General features: G+C 36.7%; 3 protein-coding genes across 4 annotated transcripts in view; 2 read left to right on the top strand and 1 right to left on the bottom strand.

Moving 5' to 3' along the window:
- The window catches only part of rb1 (retinoblastoma 1), a 34,631-nt gene extending 20,248 nt beyond the window's left edge, over nucleotides 1–14,383 (top strand). The window contains exons 18-27 of the mRNA XM_081391390.1: nucleotides 3,567–3,682; nucleotides 10,224–10,336; nucleotides 10,441–10,586; nucleotides 10,712–10,816; nucleotides 10,956–11,069; nucleotides 11,208–11,350; nucleotides 11,639–11,669; nucleotides 11,751–11,893; nucleotides 11,986–12,032; nucleotides 13,485–14,383. Coding sequence (XP_081247516.1) covers nucleotides 3,567–3,682; nucleotides 10,224–10,336; nucleotides 10,441–10,586; nucleotides 10,712–10,816; nucleotides 10,956–11,069; nucleotides 11,208–11,350; nucleotides 11,639–11,669; nucleotides 11,751–11,893; nucleotides 11,986–12,032; nucleotides 13,485–13,555 — 1,029 coding nt within the window. The 3' untranslated portion in view covers nucleotides 13,556–14,383. The remainder of the gene's footprint in view (nucleotides 1–3,566; nucleotides 3,683–10,223; nucleotides 10,337–10,440; nucleotides 10,587–10,711; nucleotides 10,817–10,955; nucleotides 11,070–11,207; nucleotides 11,351–11,638; nucleotides 11,670–11,750; nucleotides 11,894–11,985; nucleotides 12,033–13,484) is intronic.
- lpar6b (lysophosphatidic acid receptor 6b) lies at nucleotides 161–2,515 on the bottom strand. 2 transcript variants are annotated; one of them, XM_081391393.1, is made up of 2 exons: nucleotides 2,053–2,515; nucleotides 164–1,769 (listed from the first exon to the last, which is right to left on the bottom strand). In XM_081391393.1, the coding sequence occupies exon 2, from the start codon at nucleotides 1,760–1,762 to the stop codon at nucleotides 848–850; it is 915 nt and encodes a 304-aa protein (XP_081247519.1). In that variant the 5' UTR covers nucleotides 1,763–1,769; nucleotides 2,053–2,515; the 3' UTR covers nucleotides 164–847. The 2 variants fall into 2 exon arrangements, with proteins under 2 accessions (XP_081247518.1, XP_081247519.1); XM_081391392.1 differs by having other exon boundaries at nucleotides 161–2,509.
- Nucleotides 14,384–16,263: 1,880 nt separating the features above from the next.
- On the top strand, nucleotides 16,264–17,569 carry cysltr2a (cysteinyl leukotriene receptor 2a). The gene has a single exon (XM_081390563.1). The coding sequence runs from the start codon at nucleotides 16,378–16,380 to the stop codon at nucleotides 17,212–17,214; it is 837 nt and encodes a 278-aa protein (XP_081246689.1). The 5' UTR covers nucleotides 16,264–16,377; the 3' UTR covers nucleotides 17,215–17,569.
- Nucleotides 17,570–19,111: the final 1,542 nt, after the last annotated feature.

Below are 19,111 nucleotides of genomic sequence, written 5' to 3'. Positions count from 1 at the left end.
GGGTCGCTCCCTTTTCCTCTGAATGTTTGTCCTCAGACTGAGCGGATGTAATGGAATTATATAATTAAGTTTAATTGTGACTTGGCTGGGAAAATTTTATGGGAACTTTTTTTTTTTTTTTTTATTCTCAGTGTCATTGTTACAAGAGAGTTTTGGTAAACATAAACTAGAGGTTTAATGAATCATTTAATAGTCATTAATACATTTAAATGTAAAACAAAACAGACACTTTACAAGGTTCAATTAGTTAACATTAGTTAATGCAAGAGCTAACATGAAATAACAATGAACAATACAGCAGCCACAAGTTTTACAGCATTTATTAATCTGGTTTAATGTATGTATACATTTTGTATAAATTAACAGTGTATTTTGAACAAACATGAGTTAACAATGAACAACAGTATTTGTCTTTACAGTTAACCTGTAATATTTAATGTTGTAAAAAAACGTATCAATTATTAACTGATGAATCCATTAACTAATGAATCCATTAAATAATGTGAAGCAAGACAATTTGAGGCTTATTTGATCTATTTTCTGTCTTGAAATGTAGCACTTAGTCCAGAAATACAGTTTTTTTTTTTTTGTGTGTGTTTTTTTTCTTGTTCAGGTCACAGTCAAATACACTTGTTTTACAATTTCAAGATCACTAATCCATTTAAGGGGTTGTAAACACATCCGTTCTAGCACCAAAAATATACTTTATATTTTTGCAGTCAGCAGTCTTCAGTTAGTCATCAGTCAAATATATCCTGTGCCAACCAATTACTAACATTGGCTGAATATGTCAGATGAGAATTTGGTATAAAATTGGTATAAAGAAAATTGGCTGCCTGAACTTTGGTTAAATTGTAGACTCTTCAATTATGAATTTAGCTTTTAGAGATATGATTTTATTCATCGAATTGCTTCTGTTATCACCGGTGTCAACTGTGTTGTTTAATGTGTTTTTGCGGACAGCATAAGACTTCCGTTTAATAGAGTTCTGAATCGTCTCAGAGGTGAAGTAATAGATCACTGGGTCAAAACAACAGTTGGTCACAGCAATGCAGAACGCGATTGGATAAATCGTCCGGACCACTGACTCCACAGTGCAGTTCGTAATAACCTGACTTCTGACCAGGGTGTAGAAGACCAGATTGACATTGTACGGGATAAAGCAAAAACAGAAAATGAACAAGTGCACTGCAATCATACGCAAGATCTTGGCCTTGTTCAGCTGCCCTCCACGGTTAATGCACTCTGGGTGTCGTAAAGTCTGCAGGACCCTCATAGAGCAGGTAAAGTTGATCATCAACGGAATCAAGAAGCCCACTGTCTCCATACACACCACAACTATTGATACCTTGGACTTCCACTGCGAATTTGAGAAGTTCTCAAAACAGTAGGTTTTGTTGTTTGTGTGTGATGTTTTGTTGTTCGTGGATGTGGTGTCCATCACAAACCCTGCGGTTAGGCCTCCCGACAGAAGAAGCACCCATATCACACAGCAGGCTATTCTAGCATTGCGCTTGGTCCTCAATGTTTTAGATGCGAAGGGATGAACGATTGCCAGGAAGCGATCCACGCTGATGCACGTGAGGAAGAGGATGCTGCCATACATATTGGTGTAGAACAAGGCCACTGAGATTTGGCAGAGAGCTTTACCGAAAGGCCACTCACGATTGATGAAGTAGAACGTCCTGAAAGGCAAGCTGAAGACAAAGAGGGTATCCGAGGCCACGAGGTTCATCATGTACGTCGTGGTCTCGTTGCGCATTTTCAGTCTGCATACAAAAATGTACATGGCCATCATGTTGAAGAGAAGCCCCAGAATAAAGACGGTACTGAAAGCAGAGCTGTATAACACATATTTAAAAGCATCATCGATGGCACAACTCTCGTTGTCAGTCATCATTAATGTTTAGAGTTTGGCTTAAAAGGAGTCAGTGTCCTGTGTTGCTTTCAAAGGTCAGAGAACCACAACATGAAATTCCACAGAGATCCATGTAAAAGTATACAAATCCAGTCTGTATACATTTCACAGGGCTGCCTTAAGAAGCTTCTTACCATTCAGATGTTGCGTAATCCTACTGTCGATGTGCAACGGAACTTCACAAATAAGCATTTGCATGAGCAAGCCGCATTAGATTTTTTTTCTCAACAAGGTATGGTGGAAGATTCGTTTGTGTGTGCTTCAATGAATAGCTGCCTTGTTATCTCAGGAAGTTGTAGTTGTTTGCTCTTCATATCTGAAGTTCCAAGGTGCTTGCAAGATTTGTGATACTAATAAGACTTCAATCTTTACCCTTTGATGAATAGTTCATCCATAGCCTGTTGATTTTCTTCACAAAAAAAGCGACAAGATATATCCATAAATCAGCCCAGTTTTGATTTCAGTTTCTTGTTCCTCCTCTTGGCTTCCCTTCACTGTGAGTTGATGATCTTCTTTGTCTCTTTAAGATCTTAGACATAGTTTGTCACTTTGTTGTAGCCATGTGCTCTGCTCTGTTCAGTCTCTAGTTTACACAATGAGATGCATCAGAGTGGATGACTGGAAAGCAGACGAGAAGGTGGGGCTGAGGTTAAAGCGCCTCCTCTGTAAATTTCTATTTATAGCTCCTTAGTTCTTCCCTCTTGCACGTAGCTCACTTTCAGAATGAGTTTCTAAACACAGTTCACACGTTATTGGTTTGAATACCCCGTGAATGATGTTTTGGCATATTACAGTCTAGCAACATTTCTTTAATATTAAAGATAAGATCTCAATTATTTCCTGTTAAATCAATTTTGTTAACTATTAAATGCTCTAATTTCTTTGTTATTCTATACTGGATGAATAAAATAAAAAAACTTAATAGTGAAAACAGTCTCTCAAAGATTCTTTCATTGAGTAAAATGGATGTTGTAAGGGAGAAGATCAACAAAGACATTTGCATTCCTGTTCCAACCCCCTACAAGGGCCATTTGAAATTCCTAAAGGCAGAGAGGTGCTGATAGTGAACAAAGCCTGTAGACCAAGATCTTTGTTCATCGGGGGTCTGCTAATTGTCACACCTTTAGTACGTGGGGGAAGTTGTCATCTTCTGATTGGTCAGTTTGAATGTCTCACATTTGGGTCAAGGAAAGGATAAAAGAAGATTGTAACTGTTGCTCTAGGCTGTTCTTTTCTCTGGCCTTGATTGACAGAGGTGTGTGTGCGCATGTGTGTGCGTTATGTAAAATCGCTCATTGATTCCTAGGTGCATACAAAGAGGGATTGTCAGTCCAAAGTTTACACGTTAACTCAATGTGACGCATACAACACAATATGCAGACTCTGAGCTTGTAAATCAAGGGAGTGTTGAGAGTTAATTTACTGTTTGTCGAACCTGGGAATTATTTAAATAAAACTATTGAATTAGAAAGCTTGCAAATATATCAATTTACAGGTGATTTAGATTTTTTTTTTTCTTATTTTAAGTTAACTCTTTGATGCATTATTAAATCACCTAGAAAAAAAGAGAGTTTCCCTTTTCACTGAGCCGGCAATACTCTCGGTTTCAAATCAGTGATGTAACTCAATGTCTTGTGCTTCTCTGCAGGACTCTCCTCTCTTTGACCTCCTCAAACAGTCTCGTGAGGAAGGACCTGGTGAACAAGCAGAGCCCCCTGCAACATTGAACCAACCCCTGCATCACAACCACACCGCTGCTGACCTGTGAGTCATCTCTCAAAACTAGGGCTATGTAATTCTGAGCCAGTCACAACGTCCTGTTCAAAAGGATACAGTGGCATAAGTATAAAAGAAAGGGCTAGTTACTAGGGCTAGTTTAAATTGAGGAATCAACTCATTTGAAGTCGCTCTCTACCACTACTCTATGAATGTTGCACATTCACATGTGTGAGACAAAAATTAAGTATAAACCTGTTTATCAACATAATCTGACTTTTGCAATACATACATTTATGAAGCAGCACAGAATACTGAAGTGAACTAATCACACAGTGCTTTAAAATGTCTATTGGGATTGATGTAGAATGAACGGGGCTTAAAGGTCCCATTCCATGGATTATTTTTATTATTTTATAATGTTTCCAGGGGTGCCCTTATAATGTTAGTATGTTTTTTAGATCAAAAATTGTTATAATTTAAAAATAAAAGGCATATTTCCTTGCCTGATTTCATTCCCTGGTTTGAACGCTCTGTTTGAAGAGACGTGTCTGCTGTGAGACTTCAATGTAAATGCCCTCTGCTGTGATTGGCTGACATGCTTGCATATGAAATATCTGGCATTACATGTGGAACTATCTGGAAAACTTTTACTATTACAGCTATTATACGTTTTTACTATTACAGCTATCTGGATTAACGAATCGTGAGAAGTTTTTTAGGTATTTAGATCTATTCTCGTCACATAAAAGGTTGCAGTGATGAGCATTGAGCAGATGACAGACTGTTGATCGCGTGAAAAAAGATCTTATCATTGCAACGCAGTTTCTGCACTCACTAATGATTTCACCAATGCAAACATGAGGTATATAAATACAGTAAGAGCTTCGTTGTGCAGTGTAACAGCGTCATTGATTTCATAACGAGGTTTGGCAAGTGTCCATATAAACTCGATCGCGCTGTGTGATTGATTGACAGCTTGGGCGATTGGAAAGGGATTGTTCTTTGATCGCTTTCTGTATATTAATCACAGTTTAAGTAAGATTATTTTCATCCTACTAAGAGAAACGATGTGAAGTTAATCGCTACTTCCATAGTGAATCACTACTTACTGCTTGCTGGAATATAGTTGAAATTGTCCCCTTCGTCAGTATGAAACGCTGAGAGAAGCCTGCTTGATATTATCCCAGGTTAGAAAAACAGTCCGTGGTGAAATGGACAGAGCAAACTAACAACTTCGAATTAAACTTTTGCGGTATCCGATTATAGATAAACATCAACCATGTCTGTTGACATTTCGCCATCAATACGCCTGTGTTCCTGTGGGCGGAGGTTAGTCAAAACACGGTTCTGGTGATGTCACTAATGAAGGAAGTAGAGGGGTGTAGTCCAATCCAGCCGTTTTTTGTAGTCAACTTCTGTTAAATAAAATATCTCGCTTGGCATTGAACTTTGAGCTTTATAATTTTACAGATATTATTTATACTCTAACAACAACATTACACACTAACTAAAGTTTGAAACATGGGATCACGCAGAACGGGACCTTTAAATGCAGTATAAACGCAGTACAGGAAAGCTGATTCAGTCTGGAAATTTAAGCAGTTTATTCAGCAAATATAAGATTTACACTCAAAAAATATTTCTGTCTGTTTTTAATATTTACAAATTTCAATTGACAAATTTTCATCAAATTCAATAGAGAAATCTTTAATGGTAGACTGTCACATTTCAGTAGTCTAGTCCATTAGTCAATTAATAAACTAAAAGGTTACCAGGTTCAGAATTTAATTAGGAGCGTGGGGCAAAAATGCCACGAAAATGAATAAAAAATGCCTCAATTCAAGAGTTCCCTCCCCTCTAATGAGTTATTTTTTAATAAGATATCACACAAGCAATAGAGCTGTCTTTTCTCAAATACCTATCAGCACGATTGCAACTGTGATATTGATTTTATACAAAATCAATACACAATGTTTTTGCTCTATTTTGCCAACGAAAATAGTTCCAAACAAACAGCGAACAGATGTTCGTCTCTGAGCAACACACAATGGTGTTTTGTTTCCTAAATGAATCTGTGTTTTGAACAAATCAGTAGAATTAAATGATTCAATGACGTGCTGCCATCTACTGGCAAATATTGCCACTTAATGGAAAAGGATATTTCTGACACTTGTTTAGGGCTTAAAATAAAATGAATGTCAATACATACAATAGCATGTAATCATGATTAATCTCATGCTTTTGCAATATGTAATGTTTTTTATTTTTGTTTTGAGGGTATTATTGTTATAATGATTATTTTGCTTGCCCTTTTTCTTGGTTTTGGCCGCTGCCCTTCAAAATGTCTGTGCATGTCCCTGCTGTGAAATCTGAATTAATATCTTTAGTAGGTTTTTAAGCATTAGGGCCTTACCATCAACCTTTGACACACAAAATACCTGATTAGCAAATGGTTTAGCTCAAATCTTCATTTCCAAAGGGGATTGAAATTTCCTTGAATTGCTAAATAATTTCTGAATGTGATTTGACTTTGACTTTTATTGGGGCATTTTAAAAGGATTATTTATAATTGGTCTACTTGTAGCTAAAATATAGTGAGCAAGGTACACGCAACACCAAGATCATGGTCTGATTCACAGGAAGTGCATGAACTACTAAATGTATATGTTTTATTTAAGATTGTTCATACAATAAAGTTAGTAAGTTAGAATAAGCCACTATAGTCTTCAGAAATATGAAAAATAACAAAATAAGTGAATTGGAGTGGTACTCTTAATTCTTTTTAAAACTATATCCACTGTACGTCCGACTGATTGCACTGTATTCTTTCTTTTAATTCTAAACTTAACTGAAATGGCACTGAGAATTGGAAAGAGACAAACATAATTTACTTAATTGGGGGGGAATTTGAGAGATGAAACCATGCTGATGGCCTGGGTCTGTGTTGGAGTACTGAGCTTGATGTGTAATTAAACTCAAGGTTCTGTGGACTGGATCGATTCCATTCCTAGAGCTTCCGAACAAATAGGAAAATCTCAGATTAAAACTGGGAGTTGTGAAAAATATGATACACCGGTGTTTTGCCTGATGAGAAGTTTATCTATTTATCATCTTTTTACTCGTTTTATTTATTTTATAACTGTACCGTATATCTCTTTTAATTCCTTTTATAACCGTTTTAATTTTCCTTGCTTTTATTTTTGGATTATTTTAATTCCTTTCTGTGTAAAGCACTTTGAATTGCCATAGTGTATGAAATGTGCTATATAAATAAACTTGCCTTGCCTATTGCATTATATGTCAGATTAGTCATAGATTAAGAGGTTTATGCTAGTTTCAAGGATCCTTTTCGTGAGAACGAAGTGGCGTGCTTCCTTTTTGATTAACAAGCAGAACAAGGAACCAAAAAACTCCTGGGGACTTTTGAGGTCGCTAACACAAGCTTGTAGGTTATTAGGCCCAGGGGCTGTGAACTCTGCGCTGTGGTTAGTCTATGTAAGTCTTGTCTGTAAAACAAGGTCAACATATTGTATGTGTTGCCTCATGCGCTATATTTGCACGTGATGGTGGAAAACAGTTGACATTTCAGATCTTACAAATTCATTTTGCATTTATTTACATTCATTTATTAAAAAAAAACAAAAAAACATATACAGTACTGTGCAAATGTCTTAGGCACGTTAATATTTTCACCCCAAAAAAATGATTTTAAGCCAGTTATTTTTATCTTTTGCTGTAATGTGTCAGTAGGACATATAGGAAACATTCCTTTTGCCATTAATTGTAATAATCCATTGAGATTATCTATGCACAAGGAGTCTGACAACAAGCGGTGCTCTACACGGAGATTTGATCTCACCATCATCGAGTCTGTCTGTGATTATATTAAGAAACAGAAAAAACGGAGACAGACTAAATTCAGCAGAACTGTGGCAACGTTTCCAAGACGCTTGAAGAAAACTACTTGCAAAGCTACAGTACTGTGAGAATTTTTAGGCACTTGTGTAAAAATGCTGTAAAATCAGGCTCCTTTAACAAACAATAGATGTTATTTATCAATTAGCTAAATCAAATCAATATTTGGTGTGACCATCCTTTGCGTTTAAAATGGCTTTCGTCCAGGTACACTTGTACATTTGGACTTCAAGCGTCTTGGAGACGTTGCCACAGTTCTTCTGGATTTAGTCTGTTTTTCTGTTTCTTCATGTAATCCCTGATGGACTCAATGTTGTGAGATTAGATCTCTGTGTGAATCATTCTGGCTGTTGTCTGACTCCTTGTGCATAGAAAATCTTACAATTAATGGCAAAAGGAATGTTTGTAAATGTTAACTGATATTTCCTAACACACTACAGCAAAATATATAAATAACTGGCCTGCTTTACGCGGCTCTGGGGGGGTTAATAAAGGCCTTATGAAGTGAAGCGATGCGTTCGTGTAAGAAAAATATTCTTATTTAAAACTTTATCGACTAAAATAACAGGGTGAGTAAATCATGGGCTAAATTAAATTTTTGGGTGAACTATCCCTTTAAAGGGGACATATTATGAAAATCTGACTTTTTCCATTTTTAAGTGCTATAATCGGGTCCCCAGTGCATCTACCAACCCAGAAAACATGAAAATTGACAACCCAGTAACGTATTTACGTGTTTTGTTATTGTGTCCGAAGCTCTTGTTAAGTATCGTCCGTCTTCTGAACGGGGGCGGGGAGCAGTAGCTCATTTGCATTTAAAGGGACACTCAAAAGTGGCGCATTTTTGCTCCCACCCAAAAAGGGGCAACTTTGACAAGCTATAATAAATGATCTGGGGGGTACTTTGAGCTGAAATTTCACAGACACATTCTGGGGACACCAAAGATTATATTATATTACCTGGGGCATCTCCAGTTGACACTTAATAATATTTATACTCTAGCACTGCGTCTGCAGTCGACAACTGGCTTCAAGTCGGAACACGTCTCGTCCCTTTTTACACTAGTACTCGGGAATAAGATCTCTAGTGTCCTATAACCTGCTGCGCAGCAGTGATATGCTTTAATCACGGCCGGAGGATCTCAGACCAGTTTCAGAGAGAATCCCACCAGCAAAAAGAATACAACAGTTTTTAATAATTTGCTTTCGTGATTTCTGAAGTAACAGTGGCATAAAGATTCTTGATATTACAGACTACTCTGTTCAAAAGTTTGGGGTCAGTAAAGTTTTTTTTTATTTTTTTATTTTTACTTTTATTCAGCAAGGACGCATTCAATTGATCAAAAGTGACAGTAAAGACATAAATACAAAAGATGTTTATAAAATTCTAATTCAAATAATTGCTGTTCTTTTGACCTTTTAATATTAATCCAAGAATGTGTCACTGTTATTTCAAAAAGATCAAAGGGTTCGTTCACCCAAAAAGGAAAATTATACCATAATTTACTCACCTTCAAGCCAAGTGTATATGAGTTTCTTCTTTCAGCCAAACACAGAGTTATATTAAAAAAGAACTGGGCTCTTCCAAGCTTTCAAATGAGAGTAATTGGTACCCTTTTTTTTTTTTTTTTTTACCAAAAAAGCGCATCCATCATCATAATAGTTATCCATACGGCTCCAAGGGGTTTATAAAGGCCTTCTTAAGCGAAGCAGTGCATTTTTCTAAGAAAAAATCCATATTTATAACTTTATGAACTGTAATCACTGGCTTCCGGTAACGACCGTCAGCGAGTCTAGTTCCGTCTGAAGCCGACATGGGACTTAGGCGTAGCGTAAGCTTAGGTGAGAGTAGACGCCTCATGTGGTTCAAACAAATAGGGCTGAGCAACAAACTCAAGCTCCTCCGATGTTTCTCTTTAAAAATTCTCGTTTTAGACTCCTAATTCGTGACCAGTTTTTTGTTTTGCTCTATCATCTACGCTTCCTCGTTTATCAATACAACATATGTTGGGTCAGAGGGCATATTTTACAAAAAAAATCGCTTCTTTGCTTCTTGAAGCCGTATGGGTTACTGTTAATGATGGATGGATGTGCTTTTTTATTTTTTTTATTTTTTTAAATGGTACCATTCACTCCCATTATAAAGCTTGGAACAGTGTTTGTTCTCCGATTGTGTTTGGCTGAAAGAAGGAAGTCATATACACCTAGGATGGCGTAAATTATGGGATAATTTTCAGTTTTGGCTGAACTAACCCTTTAAGCAGCACAACTGTTTTCAAAATTGATCATAAAAACAAATGTTTCTTGAGCAGCAAATCAGATTATTAGAATGATTTCAGAAGGATCAAATTCAGCTTTCAGAGCTTTCCCATCACAGGAATAAATTACATTTTAAAAATATGGTCAAATAAATAATCATTTAGTTACTGAAAATTGGTATTAGTTATAATATTTCACTATATTGTTGATCAAATAAATGCAGCCTTGGTGAACATAAGAGAATTCTTTTAAAAACATTTTAAAAATCATACCAACACCAAATTTTTAACCACTGACATATATTAGCTGTCTCATTTTTATATTCTTTTCTTTGGCAAAATGAGTATGTAACTTTAACCTTATAAGTAAGGTTAAAGTATGTATGTAAGTTTAACCTTCTCACCTTCCCCAGGTATCTCTCTCCAGTGCGGCCAAGCCGTCTACCCCCTTCAACAGAGGCTGAGCCCCCAACACCAGGCACCAAAGCACCCCGTTCAAACTCTCTGAGCCTTTTCTACAAAAAATGTAGGTTAAAGCATAAAGGATTCTTTGAGAGAGTCATTAATACATAACATGCTACTTTTCTAACTTGAGATAAAACTGTTTTTTGTTGTTTTGTTTTTTTGCAGTGTACAGGATGGCCTACCTGCGACTGAAAACACTGTTCTCGCACCTGCTGACCTCACACCCAGAACTGGAACCTATAATATGGACCCTGCTTCAGCACACCCTCCAGAACGAGTACGAATTAATGCAAGAGAGACACTTAGACCAGGTACTACCATTACTTTTTTTATATAAACATTATAATATGCTGCATTTGCTTTTTTTTTTTTAAGCTTTGTGGGTATGTTCAATAAAATGTCTTAGAAACTTGACCCGCTCCTCTGTTCATTGCAGTTGATCATGTCGGCTATGTATGCCATATGCAAGGTGAAGAATGTGGACTTGCGCTTCAAAACGATCGTGACCGCTTATAAAGAGCTGCCCAATACTAATCAGGAGGTGAGAGTCAAATGTCTTGTTCCCTTTCAAATGACTTGTTTCAGATGATCATTCAAGTATATTAAGAATGCATTTAAAGTGATATTAACAAACAAAAAACAACCCATTGCTCTCTCTTTGATTTTTCCGGATGTGTCAGACATTTAAGCGCGTGCTGATCAGAGAGGGTCAGTATGACTCTATCATTGTCTTCTACAATCTGGTCTTCATGCAGAAGCTCAAAACTAACATTCTTCAATATTCCTCTCCTCGGGTGAGACATTTTACACTTTTATTGAATAATTTATTGTGTTATACTGCCCCCTAGTGGCCTGAAATCATGTTCACTTGAACGAAAGTGTTCCTACAACAACTTGTGGTTGCCTTGAGGATGTTTCTGTTTGTGTCCCAGCCGCCGCCTCTGTCTCCCATTCCTCACATCCCCTGCAGCCCCTATAAAAACTCTCCTCTGCGCGTGCCCGGCAGCAATAACGTCTACGTCTCCCCCTTGAAAAGCAGCCGGATGTCCCCTGTACCCATGACCCCACGGAGCAGGTCAGTGTTCACATCTGTCATTACATTCGGGAGATTGTCTACTAATTTTGGGCATATACAGAATTAAATCTTAATACCTTTACATTTTAAACCTTGAATTGTGACTTGATAACTTTCTCTTTTACTGTGAGGCGGGATGATTAGTGAGGTTGACTAGTTTATCCTTATCCTTATCCTTATATACATATATGTATATATAATATAATATATAATACATATAATATACATATATTATGTGCAGATTATAGTTGTACTAATTGTATCTTTTCTTTGTGGTGTCCTGGACAGAATTCTTATATCTATCGGCGAATCCTTTGGGGTTAGTGATGCAAAGCACTTATTAAACTTTCAAACTATTTAAAATGCGTTTGAATTGATTTAAAAATCTCTTTCTCAACAGTCTGCAGACAAGTTTCAGAAGATCAATCAGATGGTGAGCAGCACTGATTGGTCCCTCAAGAGGAGTCTGGACGGAGGTGCCGCCCCCAAACCACTGAAGAGACTGCGCTTTGACATGGATGGACAAGATGAAGCTGATGGAAGGTGGGATTTATGTTCTATTTTTCTTCATTTATCTCTGGAAGTTTGAATCCAGTGACTCATTGAGCCTGTTTTTTTTTCATTTTCATTTTTAGCAAATCAAGTGGCGAGTCAACGCTGATCCAGAAGCTGGCCGAAATGAGTAAGTTTCCTTCAACCTTTGTACATTTTTGTTTGTCTGAATTGTAAGCTGGATTTCACAGAACCACAAAGATGCTCTGCTGTCACACCTCTTCCTGTCTAGACATGGCAGATTTTTAGTTTTGAGTCAAATGGTGGTGTTTACTATATACTTTAAAACAGGGTAGGCGCTGTGACAATTCTGAGTAAACATAATCATTATGTATCACAATAGGAAATTCAATAGTTTGGGGTCAGCGAGATTTGTTTATTGTCTTTATTCGATTAATTGATTGGGTATATTTGATCAAAAATACCGTACAAACAGTAATATTGTGAAATATTATTATTACAATGCATAACTGGTTTCAATTTAATTTATTTTCAAATTTAATTCATTCCTGTGATGGCAAAGCTGAATTATTAGCAGCCATTACTCCAGTCTTGAGTGTCACATGATCCTCCAAGAAGCATTTCCTATTATTATCTAAGTTTTATAACATTTGTGCAGCTTAATTTTTTTGGAGAAGCTGTGATTTAAAAAAAAAAATCATGATTATTTAATAGAATAGAAAGTTCAAAAGAACAGCAGTAAAAATCATTTGTTAGTCTTTGCTGTGCCTTTGGATCAATTTGATGCATTCTTGCTTTATAAAAAAGAAATCTTTAAAAAAAGATTTATTTAAAAGAAATCTTACTGACATAAACTTTTGAACGGTAGTGTACATTAAATAACCACATTGTAATAAAATTAAATACTTCAGAAATGAGTAAAAACTTATTTATTTTCTTATTTGTAACTTGATAGATGCAAACCAAAAGAAACGTTTGTTCATAAATGAATTATAATTCTGTGCAATAAAAGCTTTACAACATGTAGAGTGACAGTAAAGACATTTATAATGATATAAAAATCAAATGTTGTTCTTTGCTCTTATTTATTCTGCGAAAAAAATGAATCCGTTTCCAAAAAATATTAAGCAGCACAGCTGTTTTCAACGTTGATAATAATAAGAAATGTTTAATGAGCAGCAAATCAGCATATTAGATTGATTTCTGAAGTATTGTTTCTGATACTTCAGCTTTGCTTTAACAGGAACTACTTTTTTAAATAAATTGAAATAGAAAACAGGTATTTTAAATTGTAATAATATTTCACATTATTACTGATTTTACTGTATTTTTGTTCAAATAAATTCAGTCTTGGTGAGAATGAGACATTCAAAAAAATCTTACCGACCCCAAACCTTTTGAATGATAGTGTTTCTCTTAGTAATAATTAAGAATTACAAGCATCCCATATTTTCTAGCTAAATATTCAATGAATAAAACTTATTTTCTATCCAGCTTAATTCATGCTATGACATGCATTGCTATGATTCACAATCATAGCAAAATGGCAGTCATTGTTGCGTATAATTTAACATCACGTGATATGCTATTGTTGCTTAAACATTTGTTCTCGTCTCTTCAGGCTCGACACGTACTCGTATGCAGGAACAAAAACTGAAGGAGGAGTCCGTTAAAGAGCATCCAGAGCCCTAAATAAAACCGCTCTGTACCGCCTGAGGAAAACCACTCCGCCATGATCGGGAAAGGCTGGCATCCCTGGGTGTTTTACATTGCTACATTTTAGACTACTTAACCTGTTTTAGTAATTAAGCGTTGCACTGCATTTCTTGAAATAGCACAGGTGCTTTTCCTGTGTTAGTTCATTTTAGATTGTTTTAAGCATGCGAGCGTCCATGAAGGAGGTTTTATTCTTTGTTTTGTAGTTGACATTGTGGTAGAGGAAATAACTTGAAGCAATACCTCTTAAGTGATCTACAAACAAAAAACTGGCGGATTTAGTGTCATAATGATAATTTATTGTTTTTTTTGTTTTTTTTCCTGAGTGTTTTTTTCCATTAATTCTAGAGCTTCCTGCTTTTTTCCTCATTGCTGTACAGGAAATTGTGAATGACATAGGGTTTAAGATGCAATTTTACACCAGTGTTTCCTTTAATCATGTTTTAGGTAAAGACATCACATCTTTTGCAGATGTGAACCGCGCTTGTGGCCTTTCTCAAAGCATATTTTTGAGGACTCCCCATTTTGCGTGCTAAAAGTAAATGGATTTAATTTGGAGACTGTATTATAAATGTGTTGCTGTTTAGGCATTACTGGGTTTTTAGGATGTGATTGCTGTGTGAGTGGATGTGCATATGTGCGGTCTGACCTTTTTATGTTCTTCCTGGGCCGCGGTGTTGTTTTTGCTATTGACTTTTATTGAGCTTTTGTTACTAATATTTGAAAAAATTATGTTATACCTCAAATGTTCTTTTTGAAAAATTATGTAATGCCTCAAAAGTTAAACAACTGACTTGTTTAAGAAAAATCAAGTGTCCTGTTGTTGATTCAAGGAGGACATTGGCACCTTTGCCTGCTTCTTGTTGCCACAAACTGAGACTAGCCATAGCACATGTTGCTAAAATGATTAATCACACTGTTTTATTTTTTTTAATGCCTCTGTTTAGGCAAGTGTCGGCAGATTTATTCCCTGCCGGAATGCTGTTTGTCAGGAAGTGGCAAGCTTGTAGATGTCTTGCTAGCGTTAGTTGGGTTTGAAGTTCAGAGAATCATCTCTTAGCAGAGACTTCATTTTTACTACGAAATCATTTTTGCATCCCTGCTTCCCAATCATTTATTTCATACGTGCATCACTGGTTTTAATTCTTCAGTATGATCGTGACTCAAATACTGGAACTTAAAGGCAGAAGCTGAAGTTGAATGCAGTTTGTTCATTTCATTTTCCCCAGCACGTAACTTATGGGTTTTAATGTACTGCTATCGTCATAGACGCTCAGAAAGACTGCTTTGTCAACATGTCAGCTTTTGTTAAAAGGTTATCAGCACATCATCATCAGAAGTGCTTGAGATCAAAGAGAAAATTTAGGGCAGCACAACTGGGTGGCTTAAATGACATATTACCAGAGAAACCGAATAAAGGGGAAGGAAACATGCACATCTGCATAAGTTGTTGTGGTTTAAAGCTGCCGTACACAAAACAGAATAACCAGTGTTTTAGTGTTTTACATCTAAATGGCCTGAGTCATTTTACATATAAAGATAAGCTTTGGACTTTGGACCATTCATACATGTTATATATCAGGACAGTATTCAAAACACTTTGAATCTAAAGCCATTAACAGAACTGCCATACTGAACACTGCACGCAACAAGTGATGTTATAGGATGGTTGTTGTTCTTAGAGAAGGAAATGAATCAGACCTTTTGAACTGATTGAAGTGATGATGGGGAGGTCTTTCTTGGGACATCCTCCTCCTACTGTGTTTTGTACCTCACCTCCTCCAGTAGCTGACAATGCTGGGCTGGTTGGGCTAGTGACAAAACTGTGAGCGCTTTTGGAAGACCTCTTCACTCTGCAGAAAAGGTAAAGTCTTGCTTTTAATGTTTGCTGTTAAATGTTTGAGAAGTAATTTGATGTTAGGATTAATTTTTAAAAGACATGTTACTAACTGGGTATGTAACGGAGATTGTTCGTTCTAGACTAGAAAAGCCTGTTTTGTTGTACAGCTTTTGAAAATAGAGGACAATGAGAATGTGAATTGCAAATTCTGCATACAGTAAAACTTCCAGTAAGAATACAAAGTACTTGTACTATTTAAAAAAGGGGGTTCCAAAAGGGGGTTTTCTTAGTGATGCAATAAAAGTACTGTTCTTGGAAGAACCACTGTTTTCTTAGTGAAGAATATTTTAATCTGAAGAACCTTCTGCTATAAAGAATGGAATGCAATGGAAAGTTTCCATGGCTGTCATGGAACCACAGATGCCAATAAATAACTTTTGAGTGCACAGTATAATAATAGTAGAATAGTAGAAAATATTTACTCTGTAAATAGTAGAATAGAATAGTAATGCATACATTCTCAAAGCGATAGTTCGCTCAAAAATGGCTTACTTCGTCAAGAAACAAAGATATTTTTAAAATATGTCCCCAGTTTTTTTTTTTTTTTGTGCATAAAATGAGTCAATGAGGTCCAATGTTGTTTCTGACTTTCATTGTATGGACCAAAATATCTTCCTTTTGGAACGACAAAAATTGTTATTGGGGGGGTGGTGATCTATCCCTTTAAAAAACAAACTGTCATCTTTCTACAGGGAAGGACCTGAAAATGTCTGTTCCAGGACTCAAGGAAAACGTCTCCTGTTCAGGCCTCAACGACACCGTTCACTTCAAACGCCTAGTGTACCCTACAGCATACATTCTGATTTTTGTCCTCGGACTCGTTGGCCACTCTTTATCTATCTGCGTCTTCTTCAGCCAGTGGAGGACCCAGAAGAGTTGCACTCCAGTCACCCTATTAATGGTGAACCTGTTGGCCTCAGACCTGATGCTGGTGTGCTCTTTGCCCCTGAGGATCACTTACTACATGCTGAACTCTCAATGGCTGTTTGGTAACGTCGCCTGTCGACTCATCTTATACGTGTTTTATCTCAATATGTACAGCTCGGTGTATTTCCTAGTTGCCCTGAACGTCTTGCGTTACCTGGCGCTGGCGCGGCCGTACCTGTACATACGCATACAGACCCACTACGTCACCGGTATCGTGTGTGGCCTCATTTGGGTCTTGATGGGTTTAGCCTGCTGTCCGCTGTTGTTCACTAAGAAAAAACCTCAAGATGAGGGCAGTTCTCGATGCTTGGAGTTGGCGACGGACAGCGTTGACCAATTGCTCCTCATCAACAACGTCACGTTTCCAGTGGGCTTTGTGGTGCCCTTGGTGGTCATCATTTTCTGCTCTGTCTTTGTCGCAAAGAATCTTCTGAGGCCTAGTCCTGCGCTAGGTAGGACCAGACCTTGCAGGAAGAAGGCGTGCGCTCTGGTCATCATCAGCCTTGGGATCTTTCTGGTGTGCTTTTTACCTTATCACGTAGTGCGGACGATCTTCTTATCAGCTGAGAAGCATGTCAAGATGAACGGATACGGAGACTCGTGTGACTTTATTTTGGTACTCCGCAAGGCTGCCGTTGTAGCGCATTGTTTGTGTACAGCTAACAGTTGCCTGGACCCTATCCTCTTCTTCTTCGTTGGGGAAAATTCCAGATCTTTCTTCGCTAAATTGACAGGAGGAAGAAAAAGCAGCGCTTGTGCTGCAGGGAGAAACCCACAGCAGGAAGAGTTACAGGTTTTACAGAAGTAAATGAAACAAGGCTTAACAGATAACAAAGAACAGACCAGAAGTACCTCATTCTTCTGGGTACTTCATAACACAAAAAGGTCATATTTTGACTGACTGGCCTTTAAGAATGATTTTCAAGTATCAAGTATTTGATACTTACGACTGATCATGCCCTGACTGATCAAGTTCACAGTTGGTGTTTAAAATCTGCTGCAGTCGTTGGAAACTCTGTAAAAGTCTTAGAATGTTTCAGCTGTGTGTGTCCGGCATTAGGGGCGTTTAAACTGACAGTGTTTTAAGGAATATTCTGGGCTCATTACAAGTTAAGCTCAATCAACATAATTGTGATTACCACATTAATTATGACTTTCCTTAATTTTTCAAAAAAAAAAAAAAAAGCTAAATTCTGGGTTATTGCTTGGCAATGGAAGTGAATGAGGCTAATTTAACATTGTTAATGTTAATAGGCTACTCACTTTCAATAGCTACGATTGAAAGAACTTTTCTGTGTAAAGATCATTTGTACAACTTCATCACCTTGACACTATGCCATAAACCCTAAAATGACGAGAACAACTTTACAGTACGAATAGGTTTTAACAAAAGAATAAACATGCTTTTTTATAATTAAAAGCTTTAAATCCTCCAAAAAAATGGCCCTATGTACTTCTATTGTAATGGTACATTCAAGTCGTTGGAAAAATCGTATTTACATGTCGAACGCACCTGATCATCACCACAAAGAGTGGAGAACTCAAGTTCCATGTACAAAATAGTATAGTATTGTACAATTACGATTTGCTGCACCTTCCTAAATTTAATAAAAGCATGAAAAAGCAAAACACACCTGATGCTCATTGATTATTCATAATTTTGTAGAAGTAGAGTTAAAAAAAATCTTGCTAATTTTTTTGCAGAAAATGTGCATCACCATCTCGTTTTGTCCATTGTGATTTGACCTCACCTAAAGCTGTAATTACGACTTACCTACTTGTAAATAAGAATTTCCCAGAAGGACTTGAATGTACCCTAAATGTAACCATTTTTTTTTTTTTTTTTTGGTGTGTGTGTGATAACATGCCACTGAAGCTGTCGATTAAGCTTAACTTGTATTGAACCAGGTATATTCCTTCATTTTATTTTAAAATGTATTTATTTAAAGTTGTTGTTTTCCCACTCATCTCTATATTTAATTAAATAAGGCAGCAGATCACTGTCTGGAAGCTTGTTTAGACTACAGAATTAAAAAAAATAAGCTAATTGTGACACTTTTCTAGCAATTGTGAGTTTACATCTTGCGGTTATGACTTTTTTTCTCAGATATAACTTACTCGAATATATAATGATGCAAATGTAAAAATAAAATAAAAATACTTTAAAGCGGTTCAAATGTTGACTTGTATCTTACTAGGATATATAACAGCATAAGTACAAGCATTACTGTCACTCATCAACAGCAGCTGTCACAGTTGCTAGCTGACCGTCCCATTTAACAATGCTCGTTCCAACCTTCATGCCCTTCGAAGGATGCAGCCTCTGAATTGGGACGCTGTATATACCCCGCAATTCTGCCTTAATAACTCGCAATTGTGAGAAAAAAAGATAAAAAGTGCCAATTATCTTTTAAATTGTTTTATTCCACGTTGGAAACAAGCTTCCATAGTAATCCATACTGTATTCCATTGGTAGTTGCTGCATTGCGTCACTTTTCTCAACATTGTAGCTTTGCTAGTGATTGCTTTTGCTGAAAATCACCTGCTTTCTGAAAATGAATGTCTTTTTTAGTGTGAATCACTGTAAGCATGAACACTGCCTTATTATTTTGGTGTTAATATTTAGGCATACTATAGCGTATATAATGTTTTCAGTGTTTATTTTCAATGTCTAAAATTATGTTGGCCCTTTACTGTGGTTTCAC

The sequence above is a fragment of the Scardinius erythrophthalmus genome (assembly GCF_964197995.2).
Source record: "Scardinius erythrophthalmus genome assembly, chromosome: 17".
Taxonomy (NCBI): Eukaryota; Metazoa; Chordata; class Actinopteri; order Cypriniformes; family Leuciscidae; genus Scardinius; species Scardinius erythrophthalmus.
Note: the sequence above shows the minus strand (reverse complement) of the source record. Positions and strands in the feature narration are given on the sequence as shown.